The sequence below is a fragment of the Martes martes genome (genome assembly GCF_963455335.1).
Source record: "Martes martes genome assembly, chromosome: 14".
NCBI lineage: Eukaryota > Metazoa > Chordata > Mammalia > Carnivora > Mustelidae > Martes > Martes martes.
The window spans coordinates 69714158-69737325 of record NC_137902.1 but is presented as its reverse complement, the minus strand read 5'-3'; the positions used below and the strand labels follow the sequence as shown (position 1 = coordinate 69737325).

The 23168-nt window shown below is 37.0% G+C and overlaps 1 protein-coding gene across 5 annotated transcripts in view; it reads right to left on the bottom strand.

The window, feature by feature from the left end:
- Window positions 1-23168, bottom strand: part of PCDH15 (protocadherin related 15) — a gene marked incomplete at both ends in the record, with an annotated part of 820110 nt that overhangs the window by 690021 nt on the left and 106921 nt on the right. For 4 of the 5 annotated variants that reach the window (XM_080823082.1, XM_080823083.1, XM_080823085.1 and 1 more), the window contains one exon: window positions 15548-15613. In XM_080823082.1, the coding sequence (XP_080679208.1) occupies window positions 15548-15613 (66 nt within the window). Of the gene's footprint in view, window positions 1-15547; window positions 15614-16139; window positions 16155-23168 lie in introns of all 5 variants that reach the window. The other variant, XM_080823084.1, reaches the window with a different exon arrangement.

Genomic DNA, 23168 nt, shown 5'->3' with positions numbered 1-23168 from the left:
TGAGGGACAACTTTGCTACATAAAATACATTGATTAGTTTTTTTTTTCCCCCAACACTTTGAATGTGCCATTCCACTCTCTTCTGGCCTGTAGTTTCTGCAGGGAAATCTGCTGATAGCCTAAAAGGGCTCCTCTGTAGGTCCTGCTCCTCTTTTCCCTGGCTACCTTTAAGATTCTTCTTCATTGCATTTTGACAATTTCATTATAATGTGTTTTGGAGAACGTCTTTTTTTTTTTTTATTGAGATAATAGGTGTTCTAGCAGCTTCGTGGATTTGTATGTCCAAACGATTTCCCAGGATTGGAAAGTTCTCTGCTATAATTTCTTTATGTTTTATTTCTTTATTATTATTATTTTTTAATAGACTGTACCCTCCTCTCTTTCTAGAGTCCTGATTATTCTAGTATTTGTCATTCTTTGGAATTTGGTGATTCTTATCGGCTTTCTTTGCTTTTTAAAAATCTTATTTCCCTTTTCTCTTACCTGTTATTTCAAACTTCCTATCCTCTAAGTCAATTTTTCTTCCTTCTGTCTGGTTACTTCCTTCTGTCCTGTTACTGATGCTCTCTGTTTCATTCTCCATCTCATTCACCAAATTCTTTGGTTCAGGATATCTGTTTGGTTCTTTCTCTTTCTCTTTTATATAATCTCTCTCTCTCTCTCTCTCTCTCTCTCTCTGGTAAAGAACTCATTTTATTCACATATTTTATTCCTGATTTCAGTGTTTTGTATTTCTGATTTTTCCTGCAACTCACAGAGATTCTTCAAAATTGCTACTTTCTGATTTTTCTTGTAACTCACCAAGTTTCTTCAAAATTGCTACTTTCTGATTTTTCTTGTAACTCACCAAGTCTCTTCAAAATTGCTACTTTCTGATTTTTCTTGTAACTCACTGAGTTTCTTCAAAATTGCTACTTAAAATTCTTTATCAGTTAGATTGCAATATTCTGTGCCTTTGGCTTGGTTGTTGGAGAATTATTTTCTTTCCCTGATGCCATATTATCTTGATTTTTCATGTCGCTTGTAGTGAGGCACGTCTGCTTTCATATTTGAAGTAGCTGATACCTCTTCAACTCTTTGCCCATTGCTTTCAGCACACACAGCATTACATACTATGGTGGTGTCATTATGTGAGGTTTGCTTTGTTTTGTTTTCTGTCTTTATGGAAGTATATCTACTCTATTCTTCTTCCCTCTTGTGGGCAGATTTTTAAGGTTTTCTTTGGTTCTTCCAATTCACCGGACTGACTATTAGAAACCTCTCTTTGGAATCCAGAAGGTGGAGCTATAGCTCAGGTTTGTAGCTTACCCCTTGCCCTCCAACCTTGGCCTGTGGCCTGTTTTCTTTGCCTGCTCCCTATTTACAGGGAGCCTTTTTTTTTTTTTTTTTTTTTTTTTTTAAACTGGGAGTCATTTTTGTGGTGCACCTGAGAGCACATACAAGGAGCCACCCGCAGAGTGGGGGCAGTGTGGGTTTAGCATAGGTGTTTGGATTCCTGCAGACCAAGTAGAAAGAAATCTGGGGGTGGAACTCCCAGAGGCTTATGGGTGGACTTTCTGCAGAGCACAATCCCTTTGCCACCATCTCAAATTCTTCTGTCTCTTTCTCAGTATCCTCCTGTGCCCCGGGGAGCAGAGCTTCCATCTAAGTCCTCCAGGAGCTAGAGGGGAGAAGTGGGCTTCTCCAGCTCGCCACCCCCCCTCAGCTGGAGTATTCCCTTTCTCTCTGGGAGAGATCACCTCCACTGACAAATCAGCCTCTTTCAGTGTCTCCTTGGAGGAAGAGGGGATCCGGGAATGTTCTCTTGCTGCCTCTGCTGCTATGATCAATATTTCTCTTCCTTCCTTTCCTTCTTTTTTTTCTTTTCCTTCCTTTTTTTTTTCCCCCTCTCCAATGGTAGGCTGGAGTCTCCCTCTGGGAAGGCTATGCTTCTGTAGCTTCTCTCTTGCATGTGACTGCCAGCCCATCACTGAACTCATCCAGTTTTGGGTTTTTTTTTTTCCTGACAGCAGGGAGAGGGCTTGGAGGCAGTGTCTGACTCCCTTGGTTCCACAGCCCGTAGGAGGTTGTCTGTACCTCACTTCCTGCACTGGGGGGTGATGTTCCTCATTTAATACATATTAAATCCTCTTATTTGTAAATAGTATCACAACTATTTCCTAAATACACATCATTGTGGACATGGTCATGCAGGCAAAAAAGAATATTTTTTTCCGATGTGAATAAGGATTTAACGATTAAAAACAAAAACATCCTTTGTATATAAACTATGGTAGTGTTCACATGACATTTTAAGCTTAAATATAAGCATTTATAACTTCTCTCCCTCTTATTTATCATACCAACAACTCCAGTTACTTAAACAATATAAATATCTCATGTGGTTTCAATAGTAAAATCCAGTTGGAAATAAAGAGAAAACAAAAATTTGTGTTAGAACTTTATAACGTCCTAAATAAGCTAACTTTCACATAATAGCTAGCCTTTTTTTTTTTCTTTCTCATATAATTGAAAAACTATGGCCTACAATTAGGGGTAGCCCCCAGGAAACATGGTAGCAGATCTAAAGAATTTATATTAAGAATATTTATTGAGACCTATGTTTCTATTGAGTCTAGTGATGGCAAATTTGGAGTACTAGACTTTTCAGAACAGGCTGTTCTAGTCTGTTCTATTAAGCTTCTTTCTTTTCCCTTGTAATACAGACACAATATCTATTCTTCTATGTGCACAGTAAATTGTGATTAGTGGCAGATTATTTTGAAAAATCTTAATGATAATAATGCTCTCAACTCTCCTACATAGACAGGTAAGTGCCATTTAACCCTGATGGTAGCTGGTGTTTGTGGGATTCCTGTTAATGATTCACTCAGTCAAAAAATAGATTTTTTTTCAATGCCTAAAGGCATTTCACTACATTCTGGCATCATAACAAAGAATCAAAGCAGATACACTCTTTGTTCTTATGAAACTTGCAATCTACTATAAATGATCCTAATATTCCCCCTTTGGAGATAAAAGTTACCATCAATCGTTGGCAGAAAAATATTAGCCACAGGCTTATATGTTTTCTTCCATCCCATAGTTCCCCCAGCACATGAATTCATATTTACAGTCTAACTGAGTTCTATATATTTACAGGGGATTCTCCTTGTCTCTCAGTCACTGGGTTAATATAAATACAATTATATGCCTTATGCATGTATTAAAACTCACAGAAGAAGTTTCTCTTAATGTACCAGGAGTATTTGTTCCATTCCTGAATCACTGGGTCACAGAATTCAGAAAGTACATCTTCCTCAAGCCTTAATTTTAACTAATGATCAATCATTTAAAAATTTAAATTTAAATTAAAGACAGACATACTATGGGAAAGAATGCTAAATTCATATTAGTCCTTAAAATAAAACATAACATCTCAAAAATATTAATTTAAGCTGCACGTTTTTATAAAACTAAAGCCCAAAAGATGATATCTGAAGACTTCTAATAAACAAACAAAAACAGAAAAATAGTTATAAGAATGTTTACAGTTTCCTATCAATGTTTCACATTGTGAAACACATTTCACAATATTCACGATGATAAAGATGTTTCTGTATACAGAACAGGGATTTCTAATCTAGAAATACTTCACGTTGGTACATAAACTGGGATTATGTGAGGAAATAAAAATGATGTCCTTATTCAATTCCAAATTGCTGATATTTTGTTTCCTCAAAGTCAGATATCGTTTTAATTGTTTTGCCTCAACTAGGGGGAAAAAGGAAGGAGTAGCATCAGGTAAAGAATGAAAAGAGTGGAAAAACATACTATTTTGTGGGGCTTAGCTGGCATTTTGAAACAGACTGAAATTGAGCTGAAATAATTACTTCTGGGACTCATAACAGATTTCAAAAAACAAATGGTATTAAGTGACAAGAGCCTGCTCATCGTGGGGTATCATTTATAGATAGCAAAACTCAAGGTGTCAAAAGAATGTTCAAATAATAGAAATAAAAAATTCATTTTCATAATTGCTACTTGTCACAGCATGGAAACCTAGTAGAGGTAGTAATTGGTCATTAGAAACACGAAAAATAAAAGGACAACTTTGCTTATAACAGTGTTGCGTAAAGCTTATTCGCTACAAAGAAATCTTAAATTGATTGTTTCTAAGATTTCAGACAAAGTCTCAAGGGTAGCCACTGAATTATTCATTTTGTTTTTAATTTGTTTTGAATTCATTTGTAACCTTTAGTCTGTTGCCAATAAGAACTCTCACATCACTAAATAAACACTTGGAAGGATAGTAAATGAACCCTGTAGAGAAATTGAGGAGGGTAATTTCCCTTGCACACCTCGACTGGAAGCTATTCCTTTTCTCCTCAAAACCATTTTAAGAAGCAACCCCCTTAAGCACACACACATGCAAAAACTCAAATAACTATTTTGTGGATTTGTATATTTTCAAAAGCAAACAAACCAGAAGAAGAACACTGGCCAAAGCAAGAGCAGGGAAAAGAACATGGATGCTCTTGTCATAGAAGGAGCTTTGTTTCCAGGTTGTCCTGAGTTAAGAGCAATGTTCAGTGCTAAGCCGCTAGCACTCAAGACTTAAGAATGACTAATTGCTGTCTAGCAAAATGTGGAACCTAGAAAACAAAAATAAGAACTGACACAAAAAACATGGAGGACATTAGGAGAAGGAGAGGAAACGTGAATTATGGGAAATCATAAAGGAAGATGAACCATGAGAGACTGTGGACTCTGAGAACCAAACTGAGGGTTTTGGAGGGGAGGAGGGTGGGGGGTTGGGTGAGCCTGGTGATGGGTATTACGGAGGGCACGTATTGCATGGAGCACTGGGTGTGGTGCATAAACAATGAATGCGGGAACACTGAAAAAAAAATAAAATTGAAAAAAAAAGATAAAAAAAGAATAGTGTAGCTTTATAAACTCCTTTACATATAATCTTTGTACCCTGTACAATATTTCATCTTCTATATAGTACATAATAAAAATTACTGCTTAATGGGAAAGAAAAATAATGATGTACTACATGGTGACTAACATAACATAATAAAAAACAAAACAAAACAAACAGAAAAAAAAAACTTGCTTCTGGTCACCAGTGGCATGTACTTTGAGTAGATTAAAAAGAAAGCCCACATACTTATTAGCATATCTATACATTCTATTTGATAAGCTCATTTGTATTTTAACCAAGCTGAGTCTATTTTAATGATGCCTAGCTGTGAGGATTCCCCAAATCTTTCATGACTGAGTACAATTAAGACATTCCTTTTTTATTTGTTCTAAGGAATAAGTATGTACTATTTGCTTTAACTGCATCCTCTGATACAGATATAAAATAAGCGCTAAGCTTTAGCACATCCTTCAGGGTCCTGTGAAGTAGCTGTAGATAAAGGGATACCTGGTACTTTCATATGCATTAATCCTCATAGCACACTTGCAAGCATATTTAATTGAATTACATTAACAGTTTCAGTTAGAAATACACAGCATTTGAACATTTGTTTTGAAAACTGCTAGAGGAGTTATGCTAAGTTTAAGAAATGTTTCATACCATCCTGGTTATTGTTTCACAACCTTGTACAATGTTTATTACTCCTTTCTATTCAGCAGTGAGACTACTGACCTTCATCACATTTTTGTGTCTCAATAACAACATTATAATCTAGTGGCCAATATTTGATCACAAGGAACAGAAGAAATCAAAGAACCATTCATGACTCAGGGAAATTTGGAAAGAAAAGTCTTTGGTGGCGGGTGGGGGGCGACCCAGAGTCCAGGGAATGGTGGAATCAAGCCCAAGGAGAGCACACATGTGGAAGGACAGATGCAGACATTTCTTAGAAGGTTCTGGGCAGAGAATATCCCCTGGAATTAAACTTTGGTGCTTCTTCTATCCCAAAGTTCCTAAGTAATTTCCATCAGGGATTCACTCCCCAACTAAACTCAAAAATTACACAACCTACGCGTCAAGAGTGTCTGGGATATGCAGAGAAAACTCAAAGCCAACTCACCCTCAGGAGGCTGTTTCTCCCATGTAGAAGAACCTCTATCTTTTACACCATCCTAACTCAATTCTCTCGTCTTTGCTGCCTAAATTAGAAGTTAAAATATCAGTGGCCTACAGGCCACATGAGACACACAGATGTAGTTTTTTGGGCTCATTAAAGGAATCAAAATTTAAATTACAATGACATCTTAAATATACAGAATTTCCTATTACTCTGACAAGACAAACAATCAAAACACTGCATGGTTATAAGTGGACAGAACCTAACAGACTTTTCTGCCTAATATAAAGACTCACTCTTACTGCCCACCATGGCCCATGGCCTGAGTTCCAACAATCTACACAAATAAATCAATAATGATTTATGATGCAGATACTCTCTATAGACAAAAGGCTCATGAGAACAGCATCATCTGGGATCGTGTATGTATGTTGAGTGTGTGTAATACACTTTAATTCTATATGATTCAGTCCTATTATAATTAGAAATGTGATTAAAAGAAAGGGTTGAAACAACAAGGAAAAATACAATTAGAGTAGAATTTCTTTAAATGGACTTTTTACTTCCTTAGAGACCAGGGGTTATTTTCCACTACTGAATCTTTTCACCATTGTTAATAACGTTAGTGTTTTGAAATGTAAACAGTAAAGGAGGGGCTGCTAACTTTCACAGAGATGTCTTCCTAATATCAAGTGCCCTGGCTTGCTGGCCTTTCTGACTTCTCTCTGCCCTTTGCATTTTTCCTGCCCCTTGTTTTATGATCCTTCCATTACTCCCGCAATCTCACTGCATATTGGGTACTAAAGTCAACAAAAAAGCAAAGAAAGATCATCAATGAACTATAATATATGATTTAATGTCAATAAAATTCTAGATAACTTGAGGAGATAAATAACAACCTATTTCCTTAATGCTTGGAAACTTTTCTATTTACTTATCATTTCAGTTATATACTCAGGAGGTTTGAAGCTGCTGACCTTTTAGAAAATGACTCTTTGGAAAGAAGCAGGATGCACCACTGCATATGTAGTTTAAACCGTAATGAGAAGAGCCAAATTGTTTCCTCTTACAAGAGTTGTCTTATAGGCATTATAGTAAGAGTAAGATTAAAATACATGAAGAATTGGGCACGATTTTTTTTTTTTTTAACATCAGTTTAGGTCGGCAAATGTATTTTGGATGAAAAAATCTCTTTCCTCATTTCTGAGTCCATCTTCCACTGGAAAGAACTCAGAATGACTTGGTGAAGACTGGGGAAATTCCACAATAAAATGACAATAAGGAAATTCGTAATCATGAGTTTGGTCCTATGCAACATCCACCAGCAATGTAGCCAGAAGACCAGTAATGTCTTATAAAAATATGTAATTTCTTTCACAGTTAAGAATCAAGTTAGAATGTTACAAATTATAGAACAAAAAGAAAATATTTTTCCTACTTATCCAGAAAAAACAAAAGTGGCATATTAGGCGAAAAATTGATTGCTTGATGTCATCACTGATGATCCTTCATAACTCCATACAAAATTCTAGTCTTACATCAGTATTTCATAGGCTTGTGCAGTCATCCATTAATTCACCATAATCTTTGCAGTTTCAGTCATTGCCACGGTTGCTGTGTTTCCTAATGTACAGTATACAATATATAGTCATCTGCATAAAACCATATTTTCTTTTGTCTGTTTTATATTTGTCTTTTAATTTTTCATAGTTCAGATATAGAATTATTCTGGGATTAAATAATGAAGACATCAAAGAAAGAAGCAAACATTGTACAATAGCAATGAGATGACAATGCACAAAAGAGATGGAATTAAAGTGGCTACAGAAAGTAGTGGTTTAAAACAAACATTCCAAACCTCTCATAAGACATAGTCACCCCATTCTTCCTCCCTTTTTTTCATGACTATACCTCTATACAACTTTTCAAAAGCGTCATATCTCAGAAGGTATCCTGTAATTCAAATTTTATTTAATATATAAGTTATGTTGGAAACACTTGGTCATTATATTCCTTATTTGAAATAACCAAAATAGTTATTGATTATGAGAAAAAGAGACAGCGACAGTGAGACAAGAGAATTAAATCTAGGGACACCTTAAACCAGAGTCCCAGTTTTGACACACTGAAGGAAGAATGGTTCAATGACAGGTCCACATAAGAATTTCAATCTTTAACAACATTTCTACAAATATTTACAAGAGCCAAGGAATCTGTCTATGACAACGGTTATTGAAACATTTTGCACCTACTACGCATTCCCAGCAGGCACAACTTCTTGGGAGACCCTCACTTCACCTGAAAAGAACACAGTTATCCCAGCTGCCTGACACCTGCCATCTTGGTTCCTCAGTTCCGCCTCTCCTGAATAGCCCATGCAGTCTCACAGCTGTGGTTCGCATCATCTTCTACCATGTACCATTCCATAAAGAGCCTACGCTTCTTCCATTCTGATGGTACAAAACCGCAGCCAGTTTAGACTCTTTTCTCTTTGGAGAATGATGAAGAATGAGTAAAAATAGGCAAAACTGATGAGTTCTGAACACTTGGATGTCAAAGATTTTTATCACATCACACTTTGTTTAAACTTTGGGAATTTTCATTAAAACATGTTGGTTACTTGAAGATTTTTTTCTGTCCATGAGCACAAGTCCCCTTTTACTAGGTCTGTGTGTAATTTCATGTGGAACCCTTTGGAGTATGGAGGGTGGAATCTGATGAACTCCTTCTTAGAAACTCAAGTGTATATAACTGCAAATGATAAGGAAAGAAAAACACCAACATAAAAATGTAATCTCCTCCTCTTATAAGTCTAGTGGTTTGGGCAATGGAAGGAAAAGAATGCTGAGGAACTTAAATATCCCTTGTATCACAACTGTTTCAAGTGAGGGACCAACCTCCACATCCCTTCCTTCCCTCCCCTGACTGTGCACTTGTACTAGAGCAATTGTGGGGAAGGAGTGACAAAATGAAGTCATCACTCCTGTTTGTGACCTCCTCTACATTCCAGGAAGCATGTAGGGATCTATAATCCTCAATCTCATTCATACCTTGGCTTTGAAATGCTCCCTGAGAACAAAGAGCAAACTTCCCCATTGAGTCAGTTGTGGCCCCCTTTATCGGCTGCTACATTCAAACTCTAGAGACACTCAGCATCATCGTTCATTTCTTAAATTTGCTGCCAGCCCAAAATATCTTTCCAACTATAAATCTATAAAGGACCTTTAAGATGGGTCTTGAATCCATCATTTAGATAGTGATATCCTCTGCCTCTGAATCTTCCCATTTTGTACAATTACAGTGTATTTTTGTACACTGTGTACAATCACACAGTGTAATTTTCTTGTCCTCTTGCCTCAGCACTGCCTATGCACTTATTCAGTTTCTGAGGATTAGCCTGAACTGGATGTCCTCAAACCTGTTTGGAAGCCATGCCACTATTGCCATATAGTAGCTGGCACTTGGGGGCAGACTATCCATGGTCCCCGTGTAACTCCTCCTCCCTCCTGCCAGTAAGGACTCAATGCCATAAACAACTCAGAGTCCACTGAACCTAGAATATATACTTCTGGAAAGATTTTTAAAGACTTTTTTTTTTTAAAGATTTTATTTATTTATTTGACAGACAAAGATCATAGGTAGGCAGAGAGGCAGGCAGAGAGAGAGGGAGAAGCCGACTCCCCGCTGAGCAGGGAGCCCAATGTGGGACTCAATCCCAGGACCCGGAGACCATGACCTGAGCCAAAGGCAGAGGCTTAACTCACTGAGCCACCCAGGTGCCCAAAGACTATTTTTTTAGAGAAGTTTTGGGTTTACAACAAAAAAATGAAAGGGACAGACAGATATTCCCCTATGCCCACATACACAAAGCATCTTCTATTATCAACACCACTATGAGAATGGTATTTTTTTTTTAATTAAGGATAAGCCTATACTGACACATCATAATCACCCAAAGTCCACAATTTACCTTAAGGTTTCCTCTCAGTATTGTGCATTCTATGGGTTTAGACAAATGTATGATGACATAAATCCATCATTAAAATATCATACAGAGTATTTTCATGCTCTAAAAATCCTCTGTGATCTGCTTATCTATCTCTGTCCCACTCACCCCCAGACTACAGAATTTTTTATTTTCTCCATAACTTTGCCTTTTCCAGAATGTCTCCATAGTTTACCTTTCCAGTTAGAATCATACATATGTAGATTTTTCAGATTGGCTTCTTTCACTTATTTATGTGCATTTAAGATTCCTACCCATCTACAAAATAGAGTTTAAAACAAAGACTCTAACAAGAGATAAAGAAGGACTCTATATAACCATAAAAGGAAAAATCCAACAAGAAGTTATAACAATTATAAACATTTATGCACCCAATAAGAGAGCACCCACATACATGAAGCTGCTAATAACAAGCACAAAACAAGTGACCAATAGTAGTACAATAACAGTAGGGAACTTTAACACCTCATTTGAAACACTGGAAAGATCATCCAAATAGAAAATAAGGAAACAGTATCCTTGAATGATACTTTGGATCAGATAGATCTAACAAATATATTCAGAACACTCCATCCTAAAAGAGCAGCATATACATTCTTTTCAAGGGTATAAGGAACATTCTCTGCTGTGGCAACATATTTCTAGGTAGGTCTCCTAAGGCAAGGGAACTAAAAGCAAAAATAAAATATTAGGAATATATCAAAATGAAAAACTTCTGCACAGTAAAGGAAACAATCAACAAAACAAAAAGACTGACTACTGAATGGGAGAAGATATTTAAATTTAAATTTAAATATTTGAAAATGATTTATCCAGTAAAGGGTTAGTATCCAAATATTGAAAAATCCAATTAAAAAATGGGCAGAGGACATGAACAGACATTTACCCAAAGAAGACATAAAGGTGGTCCACAGACACGTGAAAAGATGTTCAACATCACTCATCATCAGGAAAATGCAAATCGAAACCACAACGAGATATCATCTTATACCCATCAGAACGGCTAAAATTAAAAAAAACAAAAACAAAACCAAGAAACAACAGGTGTTAGTGAGGATGTGGAGAAAAAAGGAACGCTCATGCACTGTTGATGGGAATGCAAACTGTGCAGCCACTAGAGAAAACAGTATGGAGATCCCTCAAAAAATTAAAAATAGAATTACTATATGATCCAGTAATTTCACTACTGATTATCTACCCAAAAAGTCCCAAAAAGTAATTCAAAAAGATTAATGCACTTGTATGTTTACTGCAGCATTATTCACCATAGCCAAAATATGGAAGTAACTCAAGTGTGCCTTGATAGATGAATGCAAACAGATATGTGTGTGTGTGCGTGTGTGTGTGTGTGTGTGTATAAAATGAAATCTTGCAATTTGCAATAACATGGGTGGATCTAGAGTATAATGCTAAGTGAAATAAATCAATCAGAGGAAGACAAATACCATATGACTTCACTCATGTGAAATTGAGGAAATAAACCAAAAAAAGGGACAAAGAAACCACTCTCTCTCTCTAATTTTTTTTTTTTTTAAAGAAACCACTCTTAATTATAGAGAACACACTGGTGGGTAGCAGAGGCAGGAGGGAGGATGGGTTAAATAGGTAACAGGGATTAAGAGTATACTTATTTTGACGAGCCCTGAGTAATGTTTAAAATAGCTAAATCAGGGCCCCCTGGGTGGCTCAGTGGGTTAAAGCCTCTGCCTTCGGCTCAGGTCATGGTCTCAGGGTCCTGGGATCGAGCCCCGCACTGGGCTCTCTGCTCAGCAGGGAGCCTGCTTCCTCCCTCTCTGCCTACTTGTGATCTCTGTCTGTCAAATAAATAAATAAAATCTTTAAAAAAATAAAATAAAATAAAAATAGCTAAATCAGCATATTGTCCACCTGAAACTAATGTAACACTGTGTGTTAATTATAACACTGTGTGTTAAATAATTTAAAAATAAATTATTATTATTATTTTTAAAGGATTCTTCCTTGTCTTTCATGGTTTGACAGCTCTTTCTTTTTCACACGGAATTTGTGTGGATACACCACAGTTTATCCATTCACTGACTGAAGGACATCTAGGTTGCTTCCAAGTTTTAGAAATTAGATATAAAGTTGCTATAAACATCCATGTGTAGGCTTTTGTGTGGACATAAGTACTCCAGAAGGAATTTTTATATATTTCTCACTTTCCTGAGCAAGAAAATACATCCAGGTCCATTTCTCTATACACATCCTCATCTCTAAATATGATTGTACACTGAGTCCACTTTAGTTACCAGCTTGACAGATTTCTGATGGTTGTCGGGAGCCAGGGTTTACCTATTTTTGTGTTGACTGTGTGTCCTTAAAACCAAAGCTTGATTTTCTTATAGTTTTGTTGAAAATAAACTCCTGGTTCAGATTGTGGGCAAGATAAGGATCTCTTCTTATGCTGTTGAGAATAATGATCAAAAAGGGGAAGAATTGAAAAGAGTCCAGAGTTACTAAGAAGTTTATGGCTCTCCACCCACTAATTCTTTCAAACATACATATTTGTGCAAATGCATTTAGCATACATATTCACAAAGAAGAAATACTCCCATCCCACAGAGTCTAAAAATTATGAATGATGCAGAAGCCTGTGACAAATAATAGACATTCTACAAATGTACGTCAGTGACTTACATGAGAAAACTAAGTATAGATTTTTTTTTTTTTAAAAGCTGAGCTATTAAAAGCTCTACTTTACTGGAGGACATATTTAGCAATACAGATCATTTACCTGTAGACATCAATAAAGCAAACCAAAGGTAAATTGACACACAATAAACTTACTATTTTGGCTTCATAAGGGATTTGCTCTGCCTTATTTTTTTAAAGATTTTACTTATTCATTTTATTTGAGAGAGAGAGAGCGAAAGCACGAGTGGTGGGGAAGGACAGAAGGAGAGGGAGACGGAGACAATCTCAAGAAGACTCCCTGCAGAGTGCAGAGCCCAGTGTGGGGGCTCGATCTCACGACCCTGCAGAGCCCAGTGTGGGGGCTCGATCTCACGACCCTGAGATCATGACCTGAGCCAAAACCAAAAGTCAGACACTTAACTGACTGAGCCACCCAGCTGCCCCTCTGCCTTTCTTTTAAGAAGTCCCCAAACTTAAAAATGATGTGTATTATATTGATAAAATCAAATACCCACACGTTCTGTTGCTACTAATTAAAAGATTCAGAAAAAGAGAAATTAAGGGAGTTTAAGAGGAGGCTCAGAATGAACTGTCTGACTGGAAGTTTCTTAGATGGCCTGAAGAAAAATACGAAACACATTTTCATGCATTGATTCCTGCAGACTTTCGAGAGAAGGATGACTGCACACTGTATTATAATCTTTGGCAGAGGTTCACTTGATCATATTTTTAGAAATTTAATGTAAAATAAAAATGCAAACATTTAGACTCTAGACAAGTATTTATATTCCTTGTGATGACACTCAAATGACTTTGGCAGGATTCTGAGGAGTTGGCAGTTTCTACAAAATATGCCAATTAAAGAACACAACGTTCCTACGCTGTATCATGCCACTTGCTTCTACAACACAAATATTGAACGTTTATCACACGCATTATCGGATACTCTATGGTAACATGTCTGCAGAGCTCCTGGTCCTTTGAAAAATGGGACTGAGTCATAAAAAGGAGGCAAAATATCATCATTACTGAGGACATTTGGCAAAATAAGTTCTGTATGTTAAAACATGTTAAAACAAAATTATTTAATAAAACTAAGTGTTTCAGTTCAACTCAGCTTATATGTTCTAGTTAATCAGTGAACAATAAAGAAACTAAAATAGAGAATGGCATTCTATCATTATTTTTTTCCCCTTTTTAGTTTCTGGTTAAAAAGACAAACTGTTTTCTTTGTAGATTCGTTTTTGAAATATTACAGATTTGTACTTCAAAAATAGTTAATGATAAATAAACCATGATTTTCTACATGTATGAAAAAAATTTTCCAGATTCTTTTTTTTTTTTTTCATTTTCTGTAGACACACATAAGATTTACTTTGAACTTATTCAAAAACATCATAATAATGCATCAACTTTGTCTGCTTTCAGGCTCAGTACAGACTGGCTTTTTTTTTTTTTTTAAGATATTATTTATTTATTTGACAGAGAAAGACACAGTGAGAGAGGAAACACAAGTCGGAGGAGCGTGAGAGGGAGAAGCAGGCTTCCTGCTAAGCAGAGAGCCCAATGTGGGGCTCAATCCCAGGACCCTAGGATCATGACCTGAGCCAAAGGCAGGAGCTTAATGACTGAGCCACCCAGGCACCCCAGACTGGCTTTTATAAAAATAATGAGAGAACTCAAGGTTTTGTGATTTTTTAAATGTTGCTAAAATTTAGTACGGATCATTTATTTTGTTTAAATAGAGGTCAGCAAAGCTATGGACATTTTTGGCTAATTTCAAAGGATATGCAAGAAGAAAAAGAATTAGGCCAACTCTTCGAAGGAATAAAGGAATGCTTCTACCATGGCACAATGAAGGTATTACATATGTCATAGAAGGCTTCAAGATATATGTGGGTTAAATTCCAGGAAAAAAGATCATTCTCTAATAAGCCCCATATGTATATGTATATATAAGTCTGGAAGACAGACTTTTTTCAAGCAGACAGAAAACATGGACCAAATAAACCCAATGGAAGCCCAGTGGAAAGTCCATTGTGGAATTAGTACACAAACTGTGCCTCAGAGCACACTCGCACACTTAGAGTAGTTTGAAATAGAAATGAAGCCTCAAGAGATACTGTTTTACTGCAGCACTAACAGAGGAGAAGAATCTGTAAACACTCACACATTGAAGATAAAAGAGGCTCAGAGAGAATTGTAGAACAAAGCGCCAAATGTATTTATTTTTGGTTTTGATAAGGAAAAGTACTTCTTGAAGACTGTAATATGGATTTGATATTAGTTGTTCTTCATGGCAGACAACCTGAACCAACACGCAAGCTTCTTCCTCTGTTCTCAGAACCTTCGGTCAGGTTCTCTGTTCCCAAGAATTTTCAGTTTTACCATTAACCATTTATAAATGCCCATGTCTGGTGAACTGTGGAGCTTAAACCTTGCCAGATTCCGGCCAGCGTAAGCGGGCTGTGGAAGGCTTACCTTGTGGTCCACTTCTTTTGGAGGAATGCAGTGTATCTTACTTAAGTGACCAGGTGTTTGTACGCATGATAGTCAACTCTACCCACTGACAAAGAAAAACCCCAGCCCTATCTGGAAGCACTCTCTTGGACTGACCCTGAGTAAAATGCTCCTTTACGATCAAGAACGAACAACCTTTCTAGTCAGGAGAAGTTTCTCCTATATTAAACAAGTAAAGCATTTCAGCATAGGTCCTAATTCAAGCCTGTACAGGGAAGAAATTAAGGGAGTGCTGTTTGTGGATTTGGGCTGCAGCTTTCCTTTAGTACTTTCCCCACGTAACACATCTGGGGTTGAAAGGAGAAGAGAAGTCATTTGTAAAACGCGAAGTTCCACTCACCATTCCGACTCTCTTCATCGATAGCAACTATGGTGGCTGGTGGTCCTCCCCTAGCTAGTTTGCAATCTAAAGAGAGAAAACAACCAAAGGTAAGAAGAAGCAACTGTAGGACACTCACCCTGAGATGAAATTCATTGAGATGAAATTCATTGGTATTTAAAAAAGAAAAATCCTACAATCAAATCGATAGGCATCATTACTTTACTTTTAATAATTTTTTAGCTTAAAAAAATTTCATGAGAACCACATAGATTCCTTGCAACATCATAGCACAATCACGTCGTACACCACAAAACTACTCAAATCTTACTGAGAAAACACCAGCAGAGACCACTGGAGAGCAGAAGTCCTTCAGGACAGAGATAATGGGATGGTAATTTAACCCAAAGAAATAACATAAAGGAATGATTAACAAGGATAAATTGTAATTAAAGCTTCACAACAGAAACAAACATAATTGGACTTTAATTGTGATAAAGGGTCTAATTAAAGGGAGTGAATAGAATTTTAATAATGTTCTAAAGAGAATAAAACAAAGACAGACAAGCAGTGTTCATGAGGTTGTTTGGCATTTTTATTTTTGTCATCTTACCCTCATATTGCCAGTCTGGAGTCAAAAGTATAGAGTCATCAATGGAAGCAGATCAGAAAAATGGAGGAAAGAAAGGAAGAAAGAATATATGTATATATTTAGTGTGGATTGAAAGATATAAATAGCACTATATAACAACAGATACATCACATAATGACTTGAGGAAAAGAAATACATAAAATCCTTCTCTCAGATTTTCCAGTCTTAATGTAATATTAACATAGTAACTTGATAATATATGTCATTAGCATCTCTAAACTTTATTATGGATCGGCTTGCAAATACTACAAAGTACATTTATATGTTTTCTGTGAAAAGGTAAATACAAATTACTTCTGAACAGTCTATTATCCCTATGTTGAACGAACCTTAAGGATAGTGCCTGTCCATCAGGAGAGATGACTAATTTGTCGTCTAATACCCTGCTAATACCTTGCCAAGAGTCTCATGATAACGAACATGTAAAAAGTACCATGAGCTATACTATCCATAATAATTAACATGTGAAGCCTTTGCCCACAAGATGTCACAGCTATGCTTGTGAGACGTAAAGCACTCTGGGAGGTCTTCCGTGAGCCTGATGGGGCTGTGTTGGCAGTTATAGCTCCAAAGCACAGTCCTTTGACTATAGTGTAAGACAGATTTGCTTAAAGCTGTCCAAGTATGTCTGTTATTTGGAAGATTCTGAGGTTATTTATTCATGCATTCATTTGTCCATTCATTCATTCAAACTCTATTATGCACACGGGCATGAATAATAAAGCCTTCAGTATGCTCCATTCTATACTGTAAGGTACATGCTGTCTCATGTGAAGCTGAAAATCTCAGAGGTCTCCCGTGTTTTTCTTTGCCTCCTCATTAATATTCAAGGAATTCCAAGTCACAACATTTTAGATTTAAAATATCTCATACTAATTATACTCCTCTTCCTCCCTCCACCCCCGACATACACAGTCACTCCTGCTCTTGCAAGGATTTCCTCACCACCTCCCAGAAGCTTTGTTATCACCATGTGTTCATCGATTCATCCTGTGAGAATTACATTCATGCACCCAAATCAAAGGTAAAATAATGGCAGCTCTCTGCACAAAACCGTATATGTTTCCTCTGGAGTAATCTAAGTGGTTTAGGACAACATTTCCAAAGATGTCAGGTCTCAACATGGTTTATTTACAATTAAGCTTTGTGCCTTTCAGCTATATCAGACCCCTGACTCTTGCAGGAACATACTTCGTATATTTAGGGAAGTTATGTTAACTGAATTCATTCTTGCCTCTCTCCTGCCCAGCAAAGCTCTGCTCCTTTTGGTAGAACATGATTTCTCCTATTTCATGAAAACTTGCCCACATCCCCACTTGGAATTTGTCTTTTACTTCATGTTCTCATATATTTTCATCTAGTTTTGTATTCCTCTACTCATTCAAACATTATTCATTCATTCAGGAAAATTTGTAGATGAATTACACTGTGCGAACATGGGAATACAAAATTAACAGCTCTGTTCTTCAAAGGTCTCAGGTGAAACAGTTTAGAGATTAACGAGAACAAAGATGCATAAACAATTACACAGGTGTAGGGCAACGTGGTCCATGTGGAGGCAATTCCTTAATCAGTTCACTGACAACATAAATGATTAAAAGCAAAAAGAGACAATGCATATGGGGAGTGGAAATGGGATACACAAGAAGGCAGAGGCCATTTGTGCAGAAGAGGATAAACGAAACCTGACCAGTTCTTTCCAGAAGCAGTTCTCACATTACCAAACATCTCTTCCCTTTGTCCTTTAGAGAGTAGTTACTTTTCCAAAGTATTCCTTCACCAGCTGGGTATCATTAAATGTATGGATATGCTTTCTCTACTCAGCTAAGCCAAGTGCAACTCCCTACCTCCCGGCTCCAACTAACCCCCTGACCCCTCCACTCGATCCATTCCCTAGTCACAACCAACCCAATTCTTGTTGGCTGTGCCATCTGCTCAAATGTCTTTCCTCCTTCTCTTCTTCCCTGGCTTGACTTCTATTTCTTTTTTTTTTTTTTTTTTTTTTTTAAACCTGGCAAGGCATCCCCTCTTCTAGAAAATCTTCCTTGTTGTTAGCCCAGATTCAGTGACTCTTCTCTGCATTCCTTCAGTGCCCACGATGGTCCATACCATACATTACACCACAGTAAAGACAAGTATGTCTTTCTCACAAGAGCTCATCAGACCAAATCGCCATCATAATCATCTTAACAACATTAGTAACCATCATATTCATTACATTCCACCTTAGTAACCAGTTCTTAAGAGATGGTCCTAAAAGAACGTGTGTTGATTTTTCCTGAACTACAGTCTGCCCAGCTACAACCTCCCATTCGAATGACCTCCATGAGAGCTGCTGGAAGTCTCTGTTTTCACTACATCTTCAACATAGAGGCTCAGCTGTGGTTCCTCCCACTTAGTCTGCATTAGGAGACTTTCCCTAAGCTTTCCTCTTCCAGCAGACTCTACCTTCCCCTTACCCCAGTAAGATAGTCTTTTTTTTTTTTTTTTAAAGATTTTTATTTATTTGACAGAGAGAGACACAGCAAGAGGGGGAACACAAGCAGGGGGAGTGGGAGAGGGAGAAGCAGACTTCCGGCTGAGCAGGGAGCCTGACAAGGGGCTCAATGCCAGGACCCTGGGATCATGACCTGAGTCAAAGGCAGACACTTAACGACTGAGCCACCCAGGCATCCCCCCGCCCCCACAGTAAGATAGTCTTATATCTAACAAATACTTCAGTTATTTGTGATCAAACCAAAAGTGATGTAATTTTTTTAAAGACTAACAATGCTAGTGAAGAGAGATTAGTCAGATATCTAAAAATAACCTATTAATAGCATTGTTCACAACAGCTAAAATGTTTGTTTTGGAATGATGCATTCATGAAAGCATGATTAATTAGTTTTGAAAGGCCCAAAAATATTTTCAACAACAAAGTATATTCAGAATTGTCTTGAAAAGAAAGTAATTTTGGATGGAATAGCCAGGGATGTATTGTGTATGCAAAATATCCAAATGGACATCAAAATGAAGATTAGAAAGCAATTTGGGGGCTGGGTGATGCTGTTCTCCATGGCCTATGGATAATTTGTCCAGCACATGAAGGCAGGTTAGTTGATGACGCTTGTACCTTGGAAATGGAGTTCCCTAATCTATTTAATTTCATCCTTGACTGTCCTGGTTAAATCACAAATTCATTGTTTTTCATGCCTCAAATTTCTAACCTCTTAGGCCACTACCTGCTTCCCATAACCAATTTATTGTAAAGTACAGGCTATGAATACAAATATCTGAATGCTCAGTGTGATATATTTTTGCAAATTTGTCATCAAGCTAAGAATAAGCCATGTATTTTTAAATAATCTCATGCAACAAGTTGGATTTAAAACCCAAAAAGAAGTATTAGAAAAATACATAATATCCTGGTTTTAAAGGCACTAAATCTGTGATATGCTATTCTCACTGAAGCCTGATAGAGCATGGCACAGATGGGTTACAGAAAGGCAACAATCCAAAATTGTCAAAACATGCTCATTCCTTACCAGGAAGTCACTAAAGCCAGGAAAACCACATTTCAACCTTAGCCTATTTTCAAAATGTCCTTTTAAGGCCAAACAATGTGTTTTCAATAAAATTTCAATAAAACCCACTTACTTGTTTGGTGTTTTTTGGGGGAGGGGCATATTTATATTGTAGTATTGTAGGTGCCATGGCTGTATTAATCACTTACATATTGTACTTGCTGTAGATCTCTCTTCTGAGTCTGGGTCCTACTGTCCAGGTGATACCTACACTTGGAATATCAAAGTTTTCTTAAACATATTGCTATCCTGAGCCCAAACCTGGCCTATTCCAGTATGTGTTATATCAGTGAATAAGCACACTTCTGCATAAACCAGAAACCAGGTGATCACCTTCGAGTTTAACCATTTCCCTCATGTGCCTGGACTGAATCCATCAACAAGTCTTGAATTCCTACAGAAAAAAAAGCTTCTCATATCTACCTACTGCATTCAGTCTCCAGTGTCAGCACACTGATCCAATCTCTTACTTATCAAACAGGTTTGGTAACTATTTTCTCTATTGGCAATCTTGCCCCATTCTTTAATATCTTAATCTGCATGATCTTTTATAAGGAACAACTGGCTTACCATTTCATGATTTGCCATTGATTTTAGGTTAAAACATTTTTTTAATGACCTGCAATCCTCTGCACAGTCTGATTTTAGAATGAAAACCAAACTGTAAGGCCTACCAGGACCTGTATGATATGGCCTCCTCTTCTCTCCTCTCCCATCTGTTCCTGTACCTTCATTTGTTGTCAACATTCCAAATGGACTTGTTTCTTTTCCTTAGGCATTCTATTCTCCATCCTGAGCTACCTCAAGACTTTTCCATATTGCAGTATTTCTTGTTTCTAATCTTTACTCTCAGCCCATCATTCACTTGCATATCCTTTAGATTTTGGTGTATGCCTTACTTTCTCAAAGAAACCATTTCCAACCCTCAGGTTCCCTGATATATACTCTCATAACTCTCTCTTCTACTGCCAGTTTATGAATATCTGATTCCTCACTGACAGATCTTCTATTCCTCAGGGTTGTGTCCCGGGGCAGATTTTCTAGAACATAATTGATTCTCAGCAATTATCTATTGAACACAAGAATTTATGGCTTCAACCAAATTTACACAACTTTTTCAAAGCCCACTATAACTTAATCTTTTTTTCCTTTTTAATATTAGAAATATCATTCTCATATCCAAGTAATGGAGAAGGAATGAACAACAAATTGTCTTAAGATAGGATCATTAATGTTACCTCAGGAGAAGTGTGAAGGGGAGCAGGATGGTCCAGGTCAAAATATGTCACTCGGGTACACAGAGCTGAAGGCAATTGAGACCCAACAGAGTCAGGAAAAGCCTTTTACCTTTTTTTAGCAGTGTAAGAGAATCTAGAAAGGAGGCCTATACCAGCAAGACAGTTATCACTAGAGATAACTTTTTCATCTTAGAGACTTGTCTGCATGTCAAGGCAAACATCTATTTACCAAACACTTCTTCACATTATCCTGTGAATTGTCTTCCTCCTCTTTAAAGCTCCAGATCCCTGTCCCTTTCCTTAGTCCAAGATGGTATGTATATAAACCTCAACCACCTGGCTGCCTTTGAGTCTCATAGCTTTGTGAGTAATTAATTTTGGTTTTCTCCTATTAATTTGTCATTATGGGGTGAGGGGGGTGGTTTCAGCCAAGAACCTAGAGAGGTAGGGGGGAAATGGCTTTCCCCCTACATGTGAAAATCTACTACTGAGGTAAAAGAAGGGATAAGTCAGTATTGTAGGACTTTGAGATTCTGTGGGATTAGTAATGGAAGACTGTGGAGAGGTCAGAATGATAGAGAAAGAAGAAAAATGGAAAAACAAGGGAGGAGAAGACGTTCGCTTGTCTCCAACTGACTAAAATTTCTGTTAGGATTTTATATGCCAACAATCCAGTTGTCTGCACTGAAGAACAATCATGGAGCAAGACTACACCAATATCCTAATAATAGCAAGATGTGTCCCAAGGTCTTTTGTAACTTGGTCAAATTGTACTTGAAGAAATAAAACTCGAAGACCTCAGATACCAAATATTTTATGACCGCAAAAACCACCAATACTTTTGTGTCACCTTAGAATTTTCACACAGCTATTTCCTTACCAGCTGCCTATGATTATCAATGAATTATTCTATCACCCAGCAGGGTATTTGACATTATGTAATCATTCAATATATTTGTGGTACTATGGAATATTCTCCTTCATGGAAAATGGATAAAAGAAATAAGTCATTAAATTCTTAGTCATTTCAAATCTTTTGGGAGAGTGTTTTCAGATGTTAAAGCAATTGATTCCTAATATAGTACAAAAGTAAGAACATGTGCTTTGGAGTCAGAAAACCTAATTTCAAATCCTAACTGTGGCCTTTAATAGTAACATAATATTGAACAGATTATTAACTTCTCATACCTCAGTTAACATAAATAGGAATAATAGCAAGTATAAGTACCTCATAGATTAATTGCAATAAGGATAAATGAGATAATCTATGGTAATTTCTTAGAATAGCAGCTAGCAAATTGTACAGGCAGAATAGATACACTTTTAATTTTTACAGTATCATTATTTTAGAAACAATATATTTGGAAAGTCATTCCTATTTTTCTCTTTTGATCAAAAGACAGTAGAGAATCTCTTGGCTTCCCTTAAATATTCAGGGGGGGTGATCTTATTGATGTATGTGATCATGAGGTACATTCCCATTAAGGATAAAAGTAGTCATATGAGATGGCACTGATGATTGAATAAACATAAATATGCTAGAATTCTTATTGCAGATATCAATGTTAGATACACTATCTTAGATTAAATTTAATAGAGGCATATATGATGTTTGAAGCCCAGGTTTAGAAGGTAGAGGGCTGCTCACAGTCATCCACTGGTTCCTCTGTAGTCCTGAAATGTACTGGTGTCCAAGTGATCAAGCAGAAAGGTCAAGAAAGACTTACAGATCTCCTGAAACATCTACTCTTCTCAGCATTCCTCTGGTATCAGTTTGGATACCCAAAGTCATCTGAACTCTCTTGTTTAGAAGCCTGCATTTGTACACACACACACACACACACACACACACACACACACACTGAATTAGTTGCTTAGTTCCAAGCAATCTGGCTTCTCATTCAAAGGCGTTCTTGTCTCTCTTTAAATTTCATGTTGCACAACTATTTTACTTTCAGTTTGCTTGTCACAAGCAGCAGTAAGAGTCTATTCTCATCTTTTCAGTTGATTTTCAGAATATTCATTTCCAGATAAATACACATAGGAGTGAAATCTGAAGACAGAAAGATTCCCTCATCCGGTGTTATTATTAATTGGATTATATGATTTGGTTAAGATGTTCCAACAGCATAGTCTGGTAATGCCCCCTGAAGTCATTATCGAGTAACATTTGCCATCAAGGCTTTCGT